Source organism: Eleginops maclovinus, chromosome 16, assembly GCF_036324505.1.
Source record: "Eleginops maclovinus isolate JMC-PN-2008 ecotype Puerto Natales chromosome 16, JC_Emac_rtc_rv5, whole genome shotgun sequence".
NCBI classification, from domain to species: Eukaryota; Metazoa; Chordata; class Actinopteri; order Perciformes; family Eleginopidae; genus Eleginops; species Eleginops maclovinus.
Genome location: NC_086364.1, coordinates 1,335,663 through 1,359,486, shown reverse-complemented (window position 1 = coordinate 1,359,486; position 23,824 = coordinate 1,335,663). Strand labels below are relative to the sequence as shown.

General features: G+C 39.8%; 1 protein-coding gene across 9 annotated transcripts in view; it reads right to left on the bottom strand.

The window, feature by feature from the left end:
* The window catches only part of rbfox1 (RNA binding fox-1 homolog 1), a 341,491-nt gene that overhangs the window by 19,815 nt on the left and 297,852 nt on the right, over nt 1–23,824 (bottom strand). For 7 of the 9 annotated variants that reach the window (XM_063904620.1, XM_063904622.1, XM_063904623.1 and 4 more), the window contains 7 exons: nt 20,026–20,172; nt 19,804–19,857; nt 18,159–18,251; nt 14,671–14,731; nt 11,758–11,811; nt 7,948–8,080; nt 3,356–3,395 (listed from right to left, as the gene is read on the bottom strand). In XM_063904620.1, the coding sequence (XP_063760690.1) occupies nt 3,356–3,395; nt 7,948–8,080; nt 11,758–11,811; nt 14,671–14,731; nt 18,159–18,251; nt 19,804–19,857; nt 20,026–20,172 (582 nt within the window). The remainder of the gene's footprint in view (nt 1–3,355; nt 3,396–7,947; nt 8,081–11,757; nt 11,812–14,670; nt 14,732–18,158; nt 18,252–19,803; nt 19,858–20,025; nt 20,173–23,824) is intronic. The other 2 variants (XM_063904625.1, XM_063904626.1) reach the window with 1 other exon arrangement.

Below are 23,824 nucleotides of genomic sequence, written 5' to 3'. Positions count from 1 at the left end.
CAGTGAAACGTGTTCACTGAAGAACACATTTCAAATTTTTCTAATTAAAAATGCATTTGATCACTCTAGACCAAGTTCACGAACAGGCGGACTGTGGTCCGGGTCCGGACCCTGACGCTCACCTATACGGACCTGGACTTATAATCAATACATTAATAAAGGATTTTCATTTTGACGGGGCAATTCCATTTTAAACGGCGCCAACAGGGAGACAGAGAGAGAAGGCGGAGAGAAGAATGAGGGGAGAGATGAGTTAGCGTGAGACAGAGAGAGAAGAGTGAGGGGAGAGGGGAGTTAACGGCAGACAGAGAGAGAAGGCGGAGAGAAGAGTGAGGGGAGATACGAGTTAGCGGGAGACAAAAGACCAAGAGAAGAGTGAGGGGAGAGACGAGTTAACGGCAGACAGAGAGAGAAGAGTGAGGGGAGAGACCAGTTAGAGGGAGACAGAAGACTGAGAGAAGAGTGAGGGGACAGACGAGTTAGCGGGAGACAAAAGACCAAGAGAAGAGTGAGGGGAGAGACCAGTTAGAGGGAGACAGAAGACTGAGAGAAGAGTGAGGGGACAGACGAGTTAGCGGGAGACAAAAGACCAAGAGAAGAGTGAGGGGAGAGACGAGTTAACGGCAGACAGTGAGAGAAGGCGGAGAGAAGAGTGAGGGGAGAGACGAGTTAGCGGGAGACAGAGAGAGAAGGCGGAGAGAAGAGTGAGGGGAGAGACGAGTTAGCGGGAGACAGAGAGAGAAGAGTGAGGGGAGAGACCAGTTAGAGGGAGACAGAAGACTGAGAGAAGAGTGAGGGGACAGACGAGTTAGCGGGAGACAAAAGACCAAGAGAAGAGTGAGGGGAGAGACGAGTTAACGGCAGACAGAGAGAGAAGGCGGAGAGAAGAGTGAGGGGAGAGACGAGTTAGCGGGAGACAGAGAGAGAAGGCGGAGAGAAGAGTGAGGGGAGAGACGAGTTAGCGGGAGACAGAGAGAGAAGAGTGAGGGGAGAGACCAGTTAGAGGGAGACAGAAGACTGAGAGAAGAGTAAGGGGACAGACGAGTTAGCGGGAGACAAAAGACCAAGAGAAGAGTGAGGGGAGAGACGAGTTAACGGCAGACAGAGAGAGAAGGCGGAGAGAAGAGTGAGGGGAGAGACGAGTTAGCGGGAGACAAAACACCGAGAGAAGAGTGAGGGGAAAGACCAGTTAGCGGCAGACAGAGAGAGAAGAGTGAGGGGAGAGACCAGTTAGAGGGAGACAGAAGACTGAGAGAAGAGTGAGGGGAGAGACGAGTTAGCGGGAGACAAAAGACCAAGAGAAGAGTGAGGGGAGAGACGAGTTAACGGCAGACAGAGAGAGAAGGCGGAGAGAAGAGTGAGGGGAGAGATGAGTTAGCGGGAGAGAGAGAGAGAAGAGTGAGGGGAGAGACGAGTTAGCGGGAGACAGAGAGAGAAGAGTGAGGGGAGAGAGGAGTTAGTGGGAGACAGAGAGAGAAGAGTGAGGGGAGAGACGAGTTAGTGGGAGACAGAGAGAGAAGAGTGAGGGGAGAGATGAGTTAGTGGGAGACAGAGAGAGGTGAGTGGAGCACCAATGAGCACCTGAGCCGGACAGGATAGAGCTCAGTCCTCTCACTGAACTAAAGACAGTCAGTGAGGGAGTGGAATATAAGAGGGACAGAAAGACAAACCTTAAAACGGTTCCATTGTTATGATGTGTTCGGACTGATCTGTTCTATAACTGGCTGAAACTGTTAAGATGTGAAACGTTAACAAAGAGGAAGGGAACCTCCAGCTGCTGCTGCTCTTTGTTTAATCTTTCTCAAAGTAAGCTCTTTTAAGACGCACACATTTCAAAAGCTATTTCATTTATTTTATTTTAAATGCAGCCCGAGTGGAACATTACAAATATCTAGAGTATTATTCTGTATATCTGTAGTTCAAGGGACAATAAATATTGTTGTTTTTGAGTTGTCCTTTGTTTGTTTGATGAGACAGTCAGTTGTTGATTACATGCAGATGTTGATACAGCTATAGGTCACAGCATGTATATCACACTCATTCATCACACCAGTTAGACACTTTGATGTTCCGGACCTTTGCTTGCGGACCTCGTTGAATTTTAGTTGAATACGCCTGCTCTCTAGACTAACATCATGAGTGAATGGTTTAGAGTAGCAGAAATACAGTCTGAACTTTGTTCTTCTTTCTAATTGTTGAATAAAGAATAGATTTTGAAGTTATACCACCATTAATAAACATGTAATCACACTATGAGATTCCTAAAAATGTTTTTGTGAAAAGGTGCAGGAATGACTCCTCAAAACAAGTCATGAGAGTTTTACAACTTCCAGTTCACTCGCCTCAAAGTCAACTTTTTTCGGAATGTTCTTTTGGTTGGAAGACTGCATAAGGTCTGAGATTTTTACATTTTCCTCTACTTCTTAAAATATGTTACTACATACCATACAGGTGAATGTCTGAAACTCCCATGTGTTAAAAAGCAGTGGTTAAGTGACTAAATGAGAATGCTAAACATCATCCCTCTGAACATTAGCTGCCTTTAGCTTAGCGGATGCTCAGCCTTGCGTCTATGTGTTTATAGCCTAGCATTAGCCTTTTACCCCTGCTGATTGGATTTGATCTTTGAAAATCATAAAGTGGTGTCAAGATGTGGAGATTATTCTCCTGAAGAAAGCCTCTGAGTATAATGTCTGCAACATTAAAAAATCTGAGGAATCCTATTGCTTTCAGTTGAGTGAGAATACATCGCACCACTCTGTGGCATTGTGTGTTTTTGCAGAGTAACAAATAAATATGTATCTCTCAGAATATTTTGCACATTTCTATATATCCATACCACTCTTAAAATCTGCAAAGCATTCAACTCTAAAATATACTGCGGTTTATCATTTATTCATCCTACACATTTTTCTTTTTTACATGTATATTTGGTGTAAATATTTGTCTTAATTATCTTTAATGTTGAATAGATTTCTTTTTAAAATATTTTCTTTTTTTAATCGATTTTTGATCTTCTCTTACAACTTATTTTCAAATGTTATGATTCTGTTTGCACTTCCATACAAGTCCTTTTATGTGTAAACGTGCCGGACTGGATTCTGATTCTGATTCTGGTCAAAATAGCTTCATTTGTCTCTTCATCGAAGGCTCAGAGTGATTGTTGTTGTTAATGGTCTCTTTGTTGGGGCCATAATCTGAACTGCAGGCTTTGAAATGACCAGCTCTCTGCCCCCCCCACTGAAGGTGAAGCCATGTATGAGTATGGTGGGGGCTTGCATGTGCGTAGCAACAGGGCAGAAACCACAGAGATGGCGGTGTAGCATGCAATGTCATACCAATAAATAATACTTACATAAATATCTGCACCATAAAATCCATCCTGGTAAACAACACTGCAGAGGATGCAAACACAAACAAACAGACAAACAAACACACAATAAAACAAAAACATCCATATTAGTGCATGTTGACATGCAGGTACTGGGCTAGCTTTCAGCAAACCCAAAACTCCACAATCCAAAATAAACAAAACAGTAAAGAGGCAAAGAGAAACACAGGCAGCCTGTGTGCGCTCTGATGGCTGGGTAAGGAGGCTGGGGAGGGCCAAAAACATTCTCACAAAAGGCCTTAGTAACAGATATATCAGAGATAGAGTCCAATCAGCATGCATCCAGTGTGTACTGAGTTGTGTATCCAAAGATGTATTATATATTATGACCTTAAAGAAGCCACGAAAGAGGGCAAACTAGTATTTAGAGATACGTATTTGTTCCAAATGCCCAATTATGCACAAACTCTTTTTATATACTTTGATATTCTTTATTGTCTGTGTATTTTATTGCCCTGTTCGCTTAAAGTAATATACTGATTGAAAAATGTGTGTATACAGGGTCTTTAATAAAGGAGTACAGCGCTTTCATTCGTTATGGAGTGGTAAGTGTTAGCGTTAGTGTTTCCAGCAGCTGGTGTATGCAAATATTGGGGCTGGACTACCGTGTGTTACGTCACACACAGGGATTGTTGTAATTCGCCCGTTTTACCGCTGTGATATGCATGTTCATGATTTGCACGTGAAGGAGGAAACAATGGTGTTTGAGGTTCATGGTATGTCAGTTCAATGTAGCAACTATGCCAAGGTGAATACAGTTTTCCATTCTATGGCACCTTTAAGTGTGAGAAGTGTATTGCATTCCACACTTTTGACTGTTATGAGTCATCTGAGTTCTCAAAGGTCAATACTCTACATTTCATTAGCTGTGTCAGATGTCAATAAATCAACAAATAAATGTATTTACTTATGAGTGAAGCCGGTGGTGGGTGACTCTCAGAGAGTTTTTCTGATACTTGATGAAATAAAGAGCGTTTACCACACTATGCTACCCTTGCGATCATACAGGTCAACAGCCTGTCGGAGTAAGCTAGCTCTGAAATGAAATTTCGAACGATAGTTTGTAAAAAGAATCCTTTCAAACCAAATATATTGAATCCCTTCACTTGCTTAGTTTGTGCAACTAATTAACCCATAGAAAAGCTAGTAGTTTTAATACAAATGTTTATTTTTAAGACTTGGATAGACATTATTTTTAAATCCAAACTTCCTCTTCTATGCCCCGCATCGTCCCGCACAAAAGTACTCTTTGCCCACATGTGGCTTGTTGGCCCCTGGTCACCCTAGCTGAAAATAGCATGTGTAAGTATATCTGAATCAGCAGCAGACTCACCAAGCTCTTACAACTGATCTATAATGATGTATATTTCAATGACCTTCATTATTATAGTCATTATAACAACAAGAAACATATTAATGGTACCTCCTCTAGGCTGCCTGCATGCAAATCTAAACTTTATTTCCTTACTGTGTGCATGTGTGTGTCCTAACATGCATTGAAATCACATGTTTCACGATATGGATGACTGTACTCTGTGTGTGTGTGTGTGTGTGTGTGTGTGTGTGTGTGTGTGTGTGTGTGTGTGTGTGTGTGTGTGTGTGTGTGTGTGTGTGTGTGTGTGTGTGAGAAAGCATTCCCTATCCAGCCTCCATTAACATCCATCACGTTGCTTCAGCCCTGCACCGTGATGGATTTCTGTTTAACAAGAAGAGTTCCTCAGAGGAACAAACTTCCAATTTCAGCAGCCAATAGACTGCTTTCATTCATAATCAATAACTTCTCAAATGTCAAGGTGTCCCACAGAGCCGCTCGCTCATTAAAATGTTTTCTGTGGGACCGCAGCAACTACGGCACATATTGGCTTGTTGCTGCTATAGGCTGTCATGTCAGGCCCCCTACAGACACCAAGGAGCCCTTTACACACACGCACGCACGCACGCACGCACACAAGCAAAGCAAAATTGGTTTCTCAGCTGTGTCACTCGAGACAGTTTAATAAAAATACATCATGGTCCGCATTAATAATTCACCGCCGGCTGCCACCAGGGTAATTAAGGTGTGCAGCAGTGTTAATGAAAGTGCAATCTGTAGCACATATCTCTTTATCAAGACCTCGTGCAACGGCTCACCCAAACACACCTCGTCCTCATGCTGTGTGACGGGGGACATACTCTTCCTCCTCCAACAGAAAGCTTTTTTTTCTTTTCAGAAGCACCTGCACATCTGTTTAAATCTGTGCTGGTCTGGGGTTATTTCCATTTCTAGACCACTAAATAATATATCACCTTTCTTCAAATAGCCATGAATTGAAAAACAGGTGTTTATTCTTCACATAGAAGAAAGAGTTCCATTGCATAAGATAAGTTCATGTTTAGTTTTATTATGACTAATTTAGTACAGTGCATTTCCACTGCACCAATTCTCACTTTGAAAACAGTCATTTCATACTGACTTTCTTTTTGTTTTACATATTGGGATTAATTACTTAATAAGTCCTTCTTTTTGTATCATTTTTCACAATCTGGGATTTAAAAACAATTATATAAATGATATAATCCCTCCCTTTACTGAAAGCGATGGAAAAAAAACACAATATACATTCTTCATTTTTATATTTTGTATCTCTGTTGGTGATGGCCACTATTATACTATATATTTTAACTGTTAATTGATAATGACAACATTTGTTTCAACATTTAATTAAACAAAAAAATAGCTTTTGTATGTTGTTTTTCTTACAATGACAACATAAAGGGTGTGAAGGGTAAAAACAATTCACCTTTAATTAAGGTCATCTATATACAGGCTTGGTTGTAATTTACATGTGTTGTCCTCAGTCACAGGAAACAAATATTTTATTGTCAAATCATCTTTACGCTTGACGATGAAAGAGAAGGCGGAAAGACTCTGTAGGTTAAATGTCAACTTCGTGTATCACAGCAGCAGAGACACAATGCATTCTGGATGGTTTTGTTAGGCTTAGGAAATAAAACCATCATTTGTCCCTGAGACTACGCTGAGACTGTGTATCAATTAAAATGTCTTGTGACAAAGTGCAGTCAACAAATGATGACTGGAGCTAGTTTGTTATATTCATAAAGTCAGTTTTTGTTATCTTGATATGTTTTTTCATTCAACTGCTTTTTATCTCCATGAACCATCTCGCAACATTCACATCACAGTAGAGAATTAAAAACACAATAAGTCTCTTTCTGGAAATCACTACATTCAAACATAAAGCTGCCTATTGAAAGGCAACAAAAAAAAACAGCTTCCATTCTTGAATAAATTCCCAGCCAGCCTCCTTAGTGTCCATTTGCTTGCAGTCATAAAGAGCAAAATAAATAAAAAGAACCAACAGAATAATGGCAAATCAGATCTGAGTGCCCACAATGCACTGCTCGGATTGGCTCATCTCCAGGGCGTTCAGCCACGGAGGGTCGGCCAGAGCTGCTGCCGGGATAGAAAGATGCTTTTATATTTTTTTGTGGCACTGGGTAATAGTCTAGTTTCCAGCACATAAAGTCCTATAGTGAGCCCGGCGATTGCCCGGAAAGTTTTATGATAGAAATGTAGAGTACAGGTCTCCAGCACTTAGAAACTGCCGGACGCCAATTTTACAATTTGCACAATTAGCATATGTTGCATTATAAGCATTCATTTCCGTTATAGCCTATGAGCACATAGTTAAAAAATGGCTTGGCTGATTTCAAGATTCACAGTTCTATTGTCACAACATGATATGGACAATTTTGGAGGTTTTGGGGGTTAATGAGTATTCTGAGTATGAGTCCATCTATAAAATGTGCTGGATCAAAACGGTCAGTTTTTACCAGAACATGTCAATATTTGTACTCTGATATTTATTTGTAAAACAATTGTCCACAGTAACTTTCATCTTGTGCTCTCTAGTGTAAATCCAATCCAACACTCATGGGTCCTCATGGGACTCAAAATCAGCCCACCGAGAGTACAAATACGTCCACTTTCTTGTTAATCCTGACATTTTTTATCCTGAAAGTGTCAGAAATGTATTCAGCATCCTCAATAACCCCCAAAACGCCTCTGAAATTATCCAAATCGGCCAAGTCATTTGTTTTACTATTGTTTTCATAGGCTATAATGCCATTCATTTGAATTAATACAACTTACTGTATGCAAATTGTCCAACATATGCAAGTTAGCATCCTGCAGTTTCTATGTGTATGTTACTCAACATTTTCAGGTTCACAATGCTTGCAACTAGATTATGAACTAGAGAAGTGGTCCCAAAGTAGAAGACCCCCCTAAATGAACACAGCCTATTTCAATGAGACCACAATACAAGGCCGAGTCCTCTCCCATGAGTCCGTGCAGAGGCACATGTCTGGAAACATGCCTGTTGGTTGCTTCAGCATGCTGTGGAAGTGTGTGGGTGGGGGCTGTTATCGCAGTGAGGCACGGCAGACATGCATCGCACCGCTGACTCTGAGCACAGAGGTTCAGGGCTGGCCGTCCGACAGAGAGCAGACAGGAGGAGGAAGCAAAAAGGACGAGAGCAGGAGGCGATGCTCACCCTCCGTACGCTGGGATGTGGGGGGGTGGAGCAGCCGCCCTAAATGTGTTGTACACCGTCCGTCCTCGACCTCTTAGGTGGGCTCCTCTGTATGCTGCTGCTGCACTGGCTGCTGGGTAGGGAAAACCTGGTACTGGAGACAGAGAACAGAAGTGTATGAACACCTTCCCCGATGTCACAAAGTCCCTCAAAAGACTGCACGACTTCTGCTAAAAGCTAAAGGGGGCACAACTACAACATACGGCAGTGGCGAACCGTGTTTATCACAACTGGATCCTCTGCAGATTCTAAAGAATACGCCCATTGGCTACAAATCAATATATGATTGGTTGATCAAATTGTCAATCCAAACATACGCTCTCATTCGGTTTAAGGACCAGGGCATTCTATCAAGGATATGGAATACCTTCAAGGATATTCTTCCAAGAGACCCAGAAAAATCTCTGAATGGTTGCATTTTTTTTCTAACACAAAACAACTCAATTAGTAGTGCATGGACCGAGAAAGACAAACCAATCAAAGTAACACTGTAATATTACAGATCAACAACACAGATAACATTCTCATTTATTCATTTTATTTATAAAATTAATTCAAGTTTTGTTTTATCTTAAGGGTTCCGGGGTCTTCTCTGAATACCTTGATGGCCCTGGCAGTTCACCACTGAGCTACAGGGTAGATATGCAATTAAAATCTTAAGTCACAGGCTCGTCCAACATTCCACTAAAAAATATGTAAGACATAAAACTATTTAAAACACTATAAAAATAGTGCAAGATGTTAAAGAAAGTTAAAATAAGTTGAACTTTGAGGGCTGCGCTCTCTCCAGAGGAACACATTGTCAGTTATAATGTTACAACATGTTTTCTCCTATTTTAATTGATTGTAATTATTTATTCTTACTATCCCTGTATATTCTCATGTGTACTATGAGTGTTTCGCTCTCATTATGTTGCTATAACACCTGAATTCCCCACAAGGATCAATAAATGTGCATCTTATCCTAAAGTCGGTTATTCTAGTAGTATATGCATTTAAAAGTACTAACTGTTCTTTATCCTGTCTATTGTTTCTGTGTCTATATAGTTTACTGTCTACCTTCTCTGTAGTGTATTACATTTCTATACTGATATTTATCATTTGTATACCACTATAAACATTTCAAAGTGTAAATGATTTAGTGTTTTTTATATCTGTCAAAAGTACATTTCTATTATACTGGACATTACCCTGCACCTTACAGCTTCTTTTGCACTTCTGGTAAGATGCTAACTGCATTGTGTTTCGTTACTTGTATTGCAATGACAATAAGATGAATCTAATCTCAAAAGTCTGTACACCTATATTGGACACAATTATGTTATGAAGGTGTTCTGCAATTTGTGGAATCAGAATGTGAGGAGAAGGACAGAAGAAAGAGAGAGTAGCAGCGGATCGGATCTATTGCTGTGGTTTTGTTATTAGCTTATCATTAATCTTAATTGAGGACGTCTGACACAAAGCTTAATTTGAGAGCTGGGGCGAGTGAAGGTGGAAAAGGAGATGGAGGTGCCATAGCCAAGCCTAATTATACATCTCTTCAAAAAAGGAGATCTAATAAAATGCTAATAGAAACAGTGAATCATTCATTGACCTGATAAAAAATGGAAGCCAAAGGATAAGAGTTTCTCAAAGAGAGACAAGGAGAGGAGTGAGGCTGGTAATTGTTCCAATTCATCTTTTGTCACCTTGACTTCAGGGCCGAGTGGCCTGGCTCCCCTTAAAGTCACTCTGATGACCCCCCCACCCCCAACCCGGCTTATCTGCTGCAGATACAAGGTAAATGGAAGTGGCTATTTGGTCTGCAGATAGAGAACTAAACTCATTGAAGATGTGAGTACATAGTGGGCATATGTACTCAGGATTGCTTACGTTTTCAAACACAAAACACTATAAGAGCTATAGGCTCAGGTTCATTAACGATGCCTGTATTATAACACCTGTATTTCATTTACAACTGTATTTCACTGTATTTTATATATGCCTTAACCCTGCACCTTATACTGTATGTATATGCTCTGAATCTGCACCTTATCTCAAGATTTGTATTCATATTTATACATGTTTGTACATTCTTACAACAATGCTTGCTATGTGAATTTATTGAAACCTCATGCACTTTATCTACTGTTTGCACTTTCTGGTTGGATGCAGATGTATTCCGTTGTACTCACAATCACAATGAAGTTAAACTACTTCTAGAATTCTTCTGCATTTTTTTTTCTAATGGTGTCACCCTTATCTTTCCAATTCTTCAGACCTGTTTACACACAATATTTCCGTTTAAATTCAGTACAATACTGAATGCATTTAGTTTACAGCATTGTATTCCATCATGTTACATACAAATATCCAACTACAACGTCTGTTTCACTTCCCAAGTCAAATCTCAAATTCTGATCTGTCAATAGTGGGGGTTAACATCTTTGTGAACCCTTAAATGGTTTCTGTGTCCTGGGGGATACAGTCATTTGATTGGCTGTATCCATGTGTAAAATGGCTGTTATATGGTTCAAATAATAGTGTAATATCAATAAAATAAGACTGTGATACGGGTGGAGCCTGGGTTTACTAGGGGTGTATTAATTGTACTGTGAGTAATAACAGTGTAATATGGGTTTATTAGGAGTGTGACATTGGTGTAATATGGTTGTAATATTGGTGTTATGATAGTTTAATATTGGTGTAAAAACAGAGTAACAAGTGTATAATAAGGGTGTTATACGGTGATAATCCTGGTGTAATATTGGTGTTATATGGGTGCAATGTAGGAAATAGCATTGGATTAATTTTCCCAAATGTTTTTTTATAAATAAATAACATTTCAGGGTTAAGCTCTTTTTAATTCTTTGGTGAGTCCTAAACACTGCTGTATGGAACTATGATAATCTGCTCTACTATCAAAACATCTGAACCAATTAACCACAGGAACGGGTCCTGAACTTTAACACATTACTAATACTGAAGGAGCCTGCCTGAAACACGCATGCACGCACGCACGCACGCACACACACAGTATTTTTAGTTGGCCTGAAACCTGGGATTGTTCGTGAGCAAAATAGAAAAAATGAGAGGAGATTTGGAAACCATTGTCATTAGGTATTTTACACGTGGCTATAGCAGCAGACTCCATCTTCACTATAACAATTTTGGGAACTGTAAAGGTGAAACAAAGGTAGATCAATAGAAAGCCATTTTGTAATTAAAAGAACGTGGGGGTGAATTAGGCAAATGACTGTCTGGAGAAATAGAAAATATTGATTTTAATTTACAAAATATATTTCACACCTTTTAATGTCCTTGCAGAAACAGACAATTAGATTTCCTTCTCTCCTGTCCTCTGCCACACACTCCTTTATCGCTCTCTCTTCTTCTCTTATCACAGAGCCCAGGTATTCTTCACCTTAATGGACATGGTTAATGACAGGGTGGGGGTTTGGGGGGGTGGTGAACGGTTGGGGGGAGCTGTATGGCCAAGATTGGAAAAGGCTTGTGGGTGGTTGCAGAATGTGCGTTTGTTTTGCAGCACAGATGACGGTCTATTGTGGCAGTTTTGCGAGTCAGCAGAGTTTAACCTGTCTAAATTCAGGCTTTTCACGGTTGCATGTCGTTCGGAGGGAAGGCAGAGGAAGGAGAGGTGACGCAGGTTGAAATGAAGCAGGTGAGGGAGAAAATTAAGTTGTCGAAGTAACTGCAGAACAAAATGAATGAGGAGGAGGAAGATAACGACAAAGGAGATGGTGACAGATGGAGAAGGGCATGTCCTCCTACCTGCATAGAATTCTGGGCTGTAGACAGCGCTGACCACTGGATTTAACTTCCAGCCTGAAGAGACAGACAGCAAGACAAAGACACAGACAGAGAGGGAGAGACAGAACAGGAACAGTTATTTAGTGTGCGCAGTTTAAACAAACCTCTGTGACCTGACTATTTAATCTAGGTGGACATGAATGAATAGATTTAGGCCACAGTCTTGTGTGAATAGCATACATTTGAAAATGCAGGACCAGGATCAAATCAACTTTTAATGTGACATGTATACAGCATTGAACAGGCATTGAACCCATTGAAGTGTAAGGAGCAGTGGGAAATTACTGTATTGGGCTAGGGAAGCAGTGTGTGCTTGTGGGGGGGCTCGGTGTGTTGCTTAAGGGCACTTTGGCAGAGCCCAGAAGGCTAAGTGGCCCCTCTACCAGAACAAACTTTGTCCCTCCTGGTACTGGAACTGACGACCCTTCCGTTCCCAAGCCAAGTCCCATACATTAAATTCTGTCCTATACAAATTAAATGTTTTATTCAGCTTACTTTCCATCGCTGATATGGTTGCTTTTCCTAAAGAAGACAAAACGTATCATGAAACATGTCGGACATTTTCCCTGACATAACAAGATGTTCATATTGGACACATCCGTACATACATTATACATATATATATATATATATATATACAGTATATATAAATTATACTGTCTTCTTGTCCCAAAAAGCTATAGGACTGATCTTAGGTAGAGTATTGTGTTGGTGTGAATGCTAATTCTAGCTTGGCAAAACTTAATATATAATTATAAACATTACAGCATTTTCCTTAAGAAGGTAACAAAATGCATTCCAGAAGTGAAAATAATGATCAAAACCAGAACCAACAATAAAACAGCATGAGGGGTCAATGAGTCGTTAGTATACTTCTGATCAATGCCATTTAAAAAGCTATGGAAGACAGTATGTCGTGTATTTCTGTTCAAATCTGGGCAGGAGACCCACCAGGCTTTCAAATAGTTACAGCGTACACCCATTTACATTGTGTTATGACTGGCACATTCAGTAAAAAGCATCTTGTAACTTAAAGCATTAGTCACTAATGCAATGCGTTGGACCATGTCTAAGCAAAGTAAGTAGGCCACGCCCCCGGCAGAACATTTTGTTTCACCCCTATGTTTGCATAGAATAGAAGTGAATGAAAAGCACAATGGTTATTTTATACCTGCATCCTAAGACAGTATGAAAACTGCTGGATTTGGTGTAGTACGTACAGTATATGACTGTCAGAATACTTTGAGCGATGGAACTTGGAAGAACACTGATTAGTTACATTGAAATTGTATTTATAGAAGACAATGATGCCATTTAATATCAGACCAAGTAGTGAAAGCTTGAAAATGTAGACTTATTAATGCAACTATGCATTTTAATATTTTGGTCAGTGTCACAAAGGAAATATAAACGGAGTAAATCAAAAACTAGATCAGTAGGTGCTCCTCATTATTAAATAGTATTACACAAATCAAAACATGCTAGCTGATGTTCCTCTGCTCTCTCATCTGTTTCCCGGTACTCCAAATCAGGATGATTCTGTTTCTATAAGCTGCCTGTTTGTATTTTTCCTCCGGTTCATTATGAAACCTGGCAGTTGTTCCCCTGTCCAATGCTTGTTTGCCTTGTGGCCATTTTTCTGATGCTATTTATCAGATTCTGGCACAGAGATGATGTTGCTGCCAACAAGCGAAATACCCAAGAAATCAGGGGCAACCCAGGCTGAACTTCCTGTGGAGGTAAAATGCTTTTCATGTCAGACATACAGATTTCCAAAATTAGATGAAACCAGTTATTGTTTCAATGTTTCCGATGTGCTCTTAGCTCTAATACATCGCAACCTGCCTCTTGATTTCTCACACAGCTGAGAATTGTATTTTTCTTTATTCTTGGTGTTGTTTTTCTTTTTGCTTTTATATAATGTGGTCTTCTGTTACATTTGTTTGTTGTGTCAATGCAGTCATATATACACTGTCTATACAATATGTACACCCTTGAAGATTGTATGTTTTTCTTCTGAAAAACCGTATTGTGTCATAATCTACGTTGTCCTGAAACTAGTAAAAGTGGCTTTCTTGACCTTGAGAGAAAAGTAACCTAAAATAATTCTGTTGTAATATGGACAGAAAAATCTTAAATTCTAAAAAAACGTTTTTGTTCAAGTATGTTTTCAGTTGATAGTCCTCACAGTTAAAGCTCTGTCAGGTTGCATTGGAGTGAAAAGCCTTGATCACATCCTGACCCTTACCCAACCCTGACCCTAAATAGACCGGTGGATCTGATACTAAATGTGTGGTGGAAAACAAATCCTCCTATGCTCAAGACAACCTGCAATAATGTTTACCACAAGCCACATTTATTCTACCCTCCAATCCATTTATGAGCCCTCTTGCTGTATCTCAAATTGTGTACATCTGTACTTACATGTTTTATTTCGAGTCTATAAGTGTGTCCCAATGCTGAGTATGGCAAAAAGCACAATGAATAACCATACGGTGCACTTATTAAAACAAGTTAGGTTTGGGGCATTGGACACTTCTCACAATCAAGGTTCACCATCTTTGCTTTGTTTCCACAATTTAACTAACACACTACCATAATGGTGTCCACACTGTTAAGTTTTAAAGGGTTAATTTAGCATTCTGTAGTGATTTGGTACCGTGAACGATCATTGCTTGCTAGTCACGATCACCACTTCCGGTGAGGGTACAGCAGCCGTGTGCAATTTGAGATGTTGATGTACATGGCAGTGTACTATGGAAAGTATCTAAAATCTCTGCATATGTTTATGAGGATATGTAGAGTTTGTTTTACCATGATCATTGGGTTCATTTTTTGACTTTTTATTAGCAGTAGAAAATGATTTGATCTTACCATTTGCATATGGGTTGACAGTCTTCTTATTTGTCATTACTCGGGCTGTTGCATTGTTGACCTACAGTAGATTTAGAAAAGTCCATGAGTTATGATACTGATGCATTACTGCTAAGTGCTATATTAAATCTGCATGCATAGATAGGCCTAATGTTGTAAACAAAAAAAGCAGTACACTGTATCACGGCAAACACCCATGTCATTTGTGTGTTTTCAGAATAGCATTCAGAAACACTTAATAACACATTCAAAACAAATCAGTTTTCTATCTCATTTGCATATTTTTCTGACATATTTCAGCATGCTCTCCCCAAATGTAGTGACATTTCAATAACTTACAGACAAAAGTAAAGAAACAACAGATGCACTTGGCAAAATGATGTTTGTCAATGGAAAGATGCATGCGTTTGGGGTGGGGGTGAAGGAGAAGGAGAAAAAAACGGACAAAGAAAATGTCATTGGGGGAAGGGAGAAGACAATATGTTGGGAGCATTATGCAACATCCAGTCAACCTCAAGAGGAGAGAAGAACTGTTGTGACGAAAGCAACACAGAGCATTCACACTCAGACAACAGTCTCTCTAATTCATTGCAAGAATCAATATTAAGATCAAAACAACCAAAGAAATAGATACTCAAATAAATAGGTCAATCAACCAATCAAATCATTCCAAATTCAAACAACAGCTAACAGGGTAAAATAAAATGAGGGTGCATTGCCTTCCAAAGTAAAAGAAAATACATGAATAAATGGGTTTCCAACAATCTCAGATAGATGTGCAAACGAAGTCAAATCTCAGTCAGTATTGCTCGCACACGCAGCTTCAGGAGAACACTTAGTGAGTGGGCACGCACGCCGACACGCAAGAAAATATGTATGTCAATATACAGCATCAACTCAACCACAATTCAAAAAGAAATGTCACGTGAGTTTCAGCGTTGCAAACGTTCCAAAGAGAGAGGAAGAGAGAGAGGAAATGCTGGCAGAACGGCTCGTTGGCCCACACTTACCATTCCCAAACCTCTTGGCCCCGCACACTTGTTTGTGTGCTGTTACCGATGTAACTGTGTTGGATGGGGCCCTAAACAAGCTACCGTTAGAAGGATGGTGGGGGAGGAGGGGATGAGAAAGGAATAAGCAGCATCTTACTCATGTGGCCAAGAAAACTTTGCAATCATTCCACTGCACAAACGTCTCTTTCACCTCTCTCTGTACAAGCTGTCAGCCGGGGTCTTAAAGCATAACTCCGACCATTTCTCTTTGCTTGATCCTGTTGCGTAGGCGGGTCTCTCATCTCTGACAATTAATCAGTCCTACTCATTAATCGGAAGCTATTGAGTCGAGGCATGTTCCCCACCAGGTTCGGATCCACCTGGATCAGCAAGGTCTTACCTCTACTACCTTCTGGAGAACAGGGTTCAATCAAGGTCTGCTTTAAGGTAAGCTTGCCTGAATGCCACGCTCACACTTAGGTAGGGCCACACCTGAATACAGATACCAGAATCCTTAAGTCGGCCTTAAAACAGCACATGGTTGAACCTGGTTCGCCACAACTTAGTGGAGGTAAGCCGATTCAGGTAGTAGCTTCTTATAAATCTATTAGTAGGTCTAATTAATACTCAGAAATTAATATAGGTCTGCCAAGGCATCAATCCTTATAGCAATTGGTTAGCTAAACACTGATTTGATTCACTACAGAGAAAACAGACTACATACCGGATCAGTACTCAAATAGGGTCCTATGGAACCAGCAACATTTCTGAATGTTATCAGATAGTAGGGTTAGGTGAACTTCTTTAATCTTATTTATCTTGTTAAGTTTTGATGATACCTCAGGCCTTTCTTCAGCACATCCTTGTCAAAGACTTTAATTGCTAAAAAATGAGAGTAAAATCCTTTATCTGTCAGATCATGTCAATTCCTATGGAAATATTTAAGATGAAGGATAAAAGTTGTGTAGAGCATTTCAGAGAGCAGTTGGAATGTTGTTCAGGGCTCCAACAAAAAGATGCAGGCCTACAACAACTGTTGAACCTGGCTCACATTTTCTTTCGACTTTATTGGAACATTATATGGCAAGATGCTGTGGTTGACCATCAAATACAAGCCAGTGCACATTGCTGGTAGATCACATCTGTGGTTTAGGGAGTAAATGGGCCTCTTCCAATCGAGGGGCAGTGGCTATACTGCAGTCAACATTGAGAAGTTTCCTTGGGCAAATGTCTCGGGTAGACATGTCTACAGTATTGGAATCAATGCAAGTTGCTTTGGATAAAAGCGTCAGCTAAAGACATGTAATGAGTAAGAAGTGCTGAGGTTGGATGGCAATGGGATTACCTGTGTTAGGAGATTTCTTTGTGCCATTACACAGTTCCAACTGACTGGCTGACGTGGTGTAGGCTTATAGCATTAAGGTGTGGGGTATCTCTTGCAGAGACTGCTTGTTTGATGAATAATTCAGCTTGAGATACCTGCTTCCCAATAAGGAAGGTGTGGTAGAAGCTTTGAATGTTATTTGTTAGCTTAATATGTTTGGCTGTAATCAAGCCCTCAAGTGACGAATATGTCAAGTTACTAGCAGGTCTGCACGGTGAAAAGGAAGATAATGGTGGAGAACGTTCCTTGGCTGTGTTGCTACAGCTGCAAACAAGATATTGGAATTGTATCTTTATATAGATATCGTAATTCAGGTATTGGATAGGAATTAAAAAAAAGTGGAATGATGCATCTTCTCTAGGTACAGTTGCAGATATTGCCTGGTATAAAGGATTTAATATGGAAGATTGCAACTGCACAGTGACAAATGAACAGAGTTATGCTTCAAGGCTGGCGGTGTCTGCTCTTATTCTTCTGAGAGTACAAACGATTTAAATAGCCCTTCAGTATTTAGCTGTTAAGCCAGCAGGTTAGCTGTTAACCTTGGCATGTCTCTCAAATTCTTAAGTACTTCCTCTGTCCGTGGATAAACAATATCTGATTTCTGCGGGAAGCTCCTTTCATCAACAAATATAGAAAATATTGGCCAAAATATGATTTTATTTCTTGGTAGTGTCGATTTTCACATTTTGACCTTTGGTAAAACCAATTGCCTCAGGTGTACAAAAACAAGAAAAACAGGAGAAGGGAACTAAAATGTAAAGAAACTAATAATAAAACAATCAAAGTCTTAATCATACCATCATGTTGTTCTTTATATGTGGACATTTAATTGTGTTTGGTTGATGAAACTGAACAAGGAAAGGGAGGTGATACGGCTTGGATGGCTTAAAGTGGGATGTGAGAGTAGTCAGTCAAACGCTCACACACAAATCCACAAACACACACACACACACACACACACACACACACACACACACACACACACACACACACACACACACACACACACACACACACACACACACACACACACACACACACACACACACACACACACACACACAGGGAAAGGGGTTAGGGAGAAGGAAGAAGTATTTGAGAACATGCACCTCTATTTTACGGCCTTCTACCACGGTGCCGTGTAATTTCTCTCTGGCCCTGTCGGCGTCCACGCTATGTTCGAACGTTACGAACCCAAAACCCTGCATGCAGGACGGAGAGAGGCAAGAACAACATGCACATTATATTTCACATGTGATACTCATAATTACAGTGAACAATCTCTTGATTCAATACATAAGCACAGTAGATCAGATGTATCTCTTCAGAATGTTATATTAATCAATATACAACATTATTACAAGTCTGGAAAAAAAATGCAAATCATTGATTAGAGGAAACAGACCCTTTGCAAAGCCCCGCCCCATTAGATATTTTTAATACACAGTGGTACAGTGATGACATACATTTGTAGGCTGACCAGGAAGTTAGCATCGCAAGGAAAGACTCTAGACAAAAAGCAATGGGATTTTTACATTGGGTTTTGGAACATTGCGGAAAATAGGATCTGTGGGAAACGCCCGTTTTGAAGCATAAATGTAATTGCCAGAATTAAAGCCATAATGAAGGCTATACACAGTATACGGTCCTAACACAGAGTAGTTGACTGAATCATTTCAAGTTGTGACCTTTCTCATGGGTCTTCAATATGCACCCAAGTGCTACAAACATGATAGCATGTTGTAGAAGTAGGCTAAACCTGTGTGTTCTAGGCAACATATCAAGTTTGGTTGTAGTTCTTTTGGTCCGTGTTTTCAGACGCAGCAGATCCTACAGTAAGCTTATACTGGCTAATTAGATGCTCATGGGCATGGAAGTAATGCTAACATTGCATAGCATACTGCAGGTAGTAAAACGCCCCAGGCAAACCATTCCTTACAGGTTTGAAAGGGATACAACCCTCCCAACTTTGATATTTATTATCACTCTTACTAGAGCCTCGTACTCTGCTTTGTCATATTCAGAAATGCAAAGCTTGACGGGCCTGTCGTTTTTGTTGCAATGGTTGACCATCGCTTTTGGGGGGGGGCATTTTAATTCATATAGAACATAAGTCAGTACAAATGTATAAGCGAACAATGAAAAATCGAACTGTCTGTAAGTCATTTCATTCACAATGGTTAGTGATTGGAAATGAAGCCTCACACTCTTTTCCCCCTTTGATTGCCTGCACTGTCCCAGGTCTCAGGGGGTTAATAACATGCATTAATAATAAATGTCTGCTTTCATAGCAGAGGTCTATCACTATTGCATATTGTAGTTGTAGACATAAATCATACACTGCAATATTCCCATGTTGGCAATTTAGTTTGGCAAAGAGATTTGTCCAAAGAAGTATAAAAGAGTAAATCAAATGTACCAAAATAATGGCATGGCATCAGCGAAGATAATACAAAAGATGACACTAAGATAAGAACATAGAAATAGCAAATAGCCATAAAATATTTTTCTGAAACTCTGAAGGGAACTCATTTTAATCTTTGATAGACATTAGCTTAGCTCAGTATGATGAAGGGTTTTATTCCAAGGAAGGGATTTCAATAAAACGGTATTAACATTATTAACTTTTGGGTTTATTAATACCATACAGTGATCATTTTATGGAGAATTAACACAGAGAATCTGAGCCAACATAACAAGTTAAAGTAGGGACATATAATGTTTAGACATGCCATCACAAAAAACACCATGTACCTTAGAGCCACGCTCATTGAAGATGATTTCCACATCTAAGATTTTGCCAAATTGCTGTGAAGACAAACAAAAGAGAAAAATCTCAGTGATTGATTCTTATTTCTGTGATTGGTCCAACAGAAAATGTAAACCGAATCATTTCACTTCCTGTGTTTTTTTATCTATCCAAACGTCCTGTAAAACATCAACATGAAAATGTCATTATGTTAATTTAATACTTACGCCGAACATTTGCCTGAGGTCTGGGTCTCTGAACCTGAAGGGGATGTTGGACACGTGCAGCCTCTTGGGTTGGGCCTTGCTGTCTGTGCTTTCAGAAACCGTCTGTGATGGCGGCTGACTGTCTGTCTGAGCGGCATCATCTGTCTGCTGGAAGACACAGAATAAAGGACACTGAAGGATAGGAAACATTTACAATGGCACATCCAATAACTTTGTAGTTTGTCGTGTTCAGCAACCTCTTATCACATAACGTTTACACTTGCACTGATCAAATAATACAATCTTATGTGCAGATTGTGTTACCATGTACAGAGGATAAACCATTTTGAATTTATTCAGGCTCAATTCTGCCGCTTGGTGCTAAAGGTATGGATGTAGCTATAATAAGAACTGGATACAGCGTTAGAGGCGGGGCCTCATTCATTCCTATGAGAGCTGCTCATTGGCGCATGAAGACAAAATGGTCTGAGATTCTCCAGAGCAAAACGTCACAAATTACCCATCATGCCTGGCTGTCGAGAGCATAGAGCAAGTGCAGTTAAGTTTCCCCTTAAGCCCCGCCGCCGATCTCCCGCTCTCGGCTCAGTAGAATGAATGGAGTGAGGAAATAAATCTGGATAAAGCTTTTAGCACATTCTACAACTTTAAGGACCTAATGTTTTTAATAAAAGCTATAAAAGGGTTCATACTGGCTTTATTTGGTTTAATAAAAAGATCCACCGATTTAAAGATGTTTCTTTCCCAATGTAAGTCAATGGGAAAAAATCTGTCTGGACCGGTGACGTCATGGACTGATACGGGAGTTGTAGTACGCGGAGTTTGGTCACTACGAATATTTTCCTCAAAGTCCGGAGCACTTCCTGGGGGCTTGACTAAAGGTGAACTCAATAAGTAACCTAACACTAAACACATTGCTTACATAGAATCAGTCAATGGTGTAGCCTCCATCACTCCTATAAAGCTGGCAACGTCAGGTTTGAACGAAACAAGGGGAGATTTGAAAGCACACAAATTTTGGGCTACTTGTTACATATTTAAAAAACCCATTATAATCCAATGTGACATTGCTCTTTAAGTCTGATTGGTTCTCATATCAAACACTTCAGCACAAACACATTAAGAGTTGGATCCTGGATAAATTAGAGAGTTATTTTTGGTGCGTGAGATGAAAATAATCTGAACTGTTTGTTAAATATGCAAATACACAGAAACAAAACACCCTCATGCACTCACGCAGAGTATCAGCAGCAGTCTGTTTGTCCTTTAGCTCTCAGTGTGAGGCAGATCAATGGCTGATACACACAGGAGAGGACTTCAGTCTCCTGGTAAATTCAAGCGTGTGTGTGTGTGTTACAGTAGGTGTTGGTGTGTGTTGCTGGCTAACATAACATATTATATTGGTTATTAAGCAATCCTATACAAAACAGCCAACCCTGGCCTAAACATTTAAATATTTTAGAAGCAACACATTACAGTCAGAACAACTGAACTGTAGTATTATTTTGAGGAGGGGGGGGGCGTCTGTGTTTGTTTAGTCTGAATAATGGTTATAGTGAAGATGGAGTCTGCTGCTATAGCCATGTGTAAAATACCTAAAGACAATGGTTTCCAAATCTCCTCTGAACATTTTCTATTTTGCTCACGAACAATCCCAGGTTTCAGGCCAACTAAAAATACTGTGTGTGTGTGTGTGTGTGTGTGTGTGTGTGTGTGTGTGTGTGTGTGTGTGTGTGTGTGTGTGTGTGTGTGTTAGCTTGAAAAGAAGCAGCATAAGGCCAGCAGACCGTGGGTCTTCCATGCAATGCCTAGGTATACACTGGCACATATGGAAAAGACTATACACACACTGCAGTGATTGCCATCTGTGCAGCGACATCCGCCTACACTCGCAGCGCAGAAATAAAACCAACAGCGAGACAAAGCATCTCATCTTCTTGGCACCAGAAAACCGAAACATGAGGGGAAGCCAGGCTGAATATAGCATGGATGCAGACATACTGGAGTTATCAAACAGAGATAATTTCTAACATCAGGTTCTCAGGAGAGACAATGAAATGTAATCTGGAGTAAAGATGGAGAACAATGGACATGTGGTTTATCTCTAGAACCTGTTTAGGAAACAGAAGAAAGGGAGAAAATCAGAAAGGAAACCAAATGCTTTGTGGAAATCAGCTTCGCTATAGGGTGTTGTGAGAAGTACTCAGATCCTTGACTTAAGTTAAAGTACAATACCATGGTCTTAAATAGTAAAAATACTCCATTACAAGTTCAAATTACTCCATTACGTTCCTGATTTCTAAATTCTATTTGAATCTTAATCTGCTTAAATTGATGCTGTGTCCCTTTGATGAATTTGGTTTAATTGCTTGATTTTAATTTTACTTTTTAACTTATCTTATTTTATCTTTTACCCCTGTTAAGTGTGTTTGAGCACCTGATTATGCGCTTGATAAATAAAATGTATCATTGTTATTATTATTAAATTACAAAAAGCTGAATTATTTATTCTGCACAATGGCCCATTTGAGAATAATTCAAAGTACTAAGTATTATCACTGAAATGTACTTTAAGTATCAAAAGTAAAAGTACTTGTTATGCAGAACGGATCTTTTCAAAGTGTTTTATTATTATGGTTATTATATTATACTATTTTGTACTTGTAAGAGCATTTTAGATTTACACTTTGTCTATGTAGACCAAATTTAGATACACTAAATACTTTGTAGATTACTAGTACAGTATTGCATTATACCATGTCGACATATCATGTGTTTTTCTATGTACAAAGTAGGTATAGTAACTCCGAGTGTTGTATTAAATGTAGTGAATTATTAAGTAAAACAATTACCTCTGAAATGTAGAAGTATAAAATCTCTTTAAATAGAAATACTAATACAAAAAATGTGTCGGGGAAAGGGTTTGCCTCCGAGGAGTAAAACAAACTGGGAATGCCTGATATTTCAAACTGATCGACTTGGTGTTTGGAGCCTGGAGGGTTTGCAAACTTGAGTTGACTTTCCAAGGCAGTGGCAAGACACAAAAGCAATGGTGCTTTTGAAAAATGTTTGGGGAAGCCCGAAAGGATCTACAGCTTAACGAAGTGAGCAGTGAAACAAAGACCAACAATGGTGTTAGCCAGAAATACGACTCGACAGACTGGACTTCCAGCATTAGCGTCCATGGCGATAGAACAGGACTTATTATTGGAACTGAGTAACTGAACTCTTCTTGAGAAATAAAGGATGGATTTTGTGTGGATAAAATCAAACAAATTTGTGAGTAAAGGCTATAATGACTTTTATTTGACATTTTCTTGATATTTTATGAAGAACATATTGATACTTCTGCTAAAGATGGTGTGTGTGGTGTAGCTGTGGCTGCAGTGAAAGGAGACCTGTTGAATTGTGTTATTTGGGTTTCTTGCTTTAGTAATGGCATTCATTCTCGCTACATTGGATACCTGTCTGTGATGCAACACCCTGTTATACTGCGTTCCTGTATAATATCAACGGTTTCTATAGCGTGACGTCATAATAAGGGTATTAAGAGGTGGATTTATTCAGGTCGGACACTACTGAAGGCCTAGGTGTGAAATGCATGACCCACTACTGCAATCTACATACTTCAGATTGGTGAATTAATCCACTGCCATGGTCTCTGTTTCGACTCATACCTAGATGACACCCAATTCTACATCATCATAAAACCTTCTGCCCACATCCCACCTCCCCCCTCAGTCACTAGTCAACTGCCTGGATACAAATCTACTGAAACTCAACAGCAGTGAGCTTTATAAAA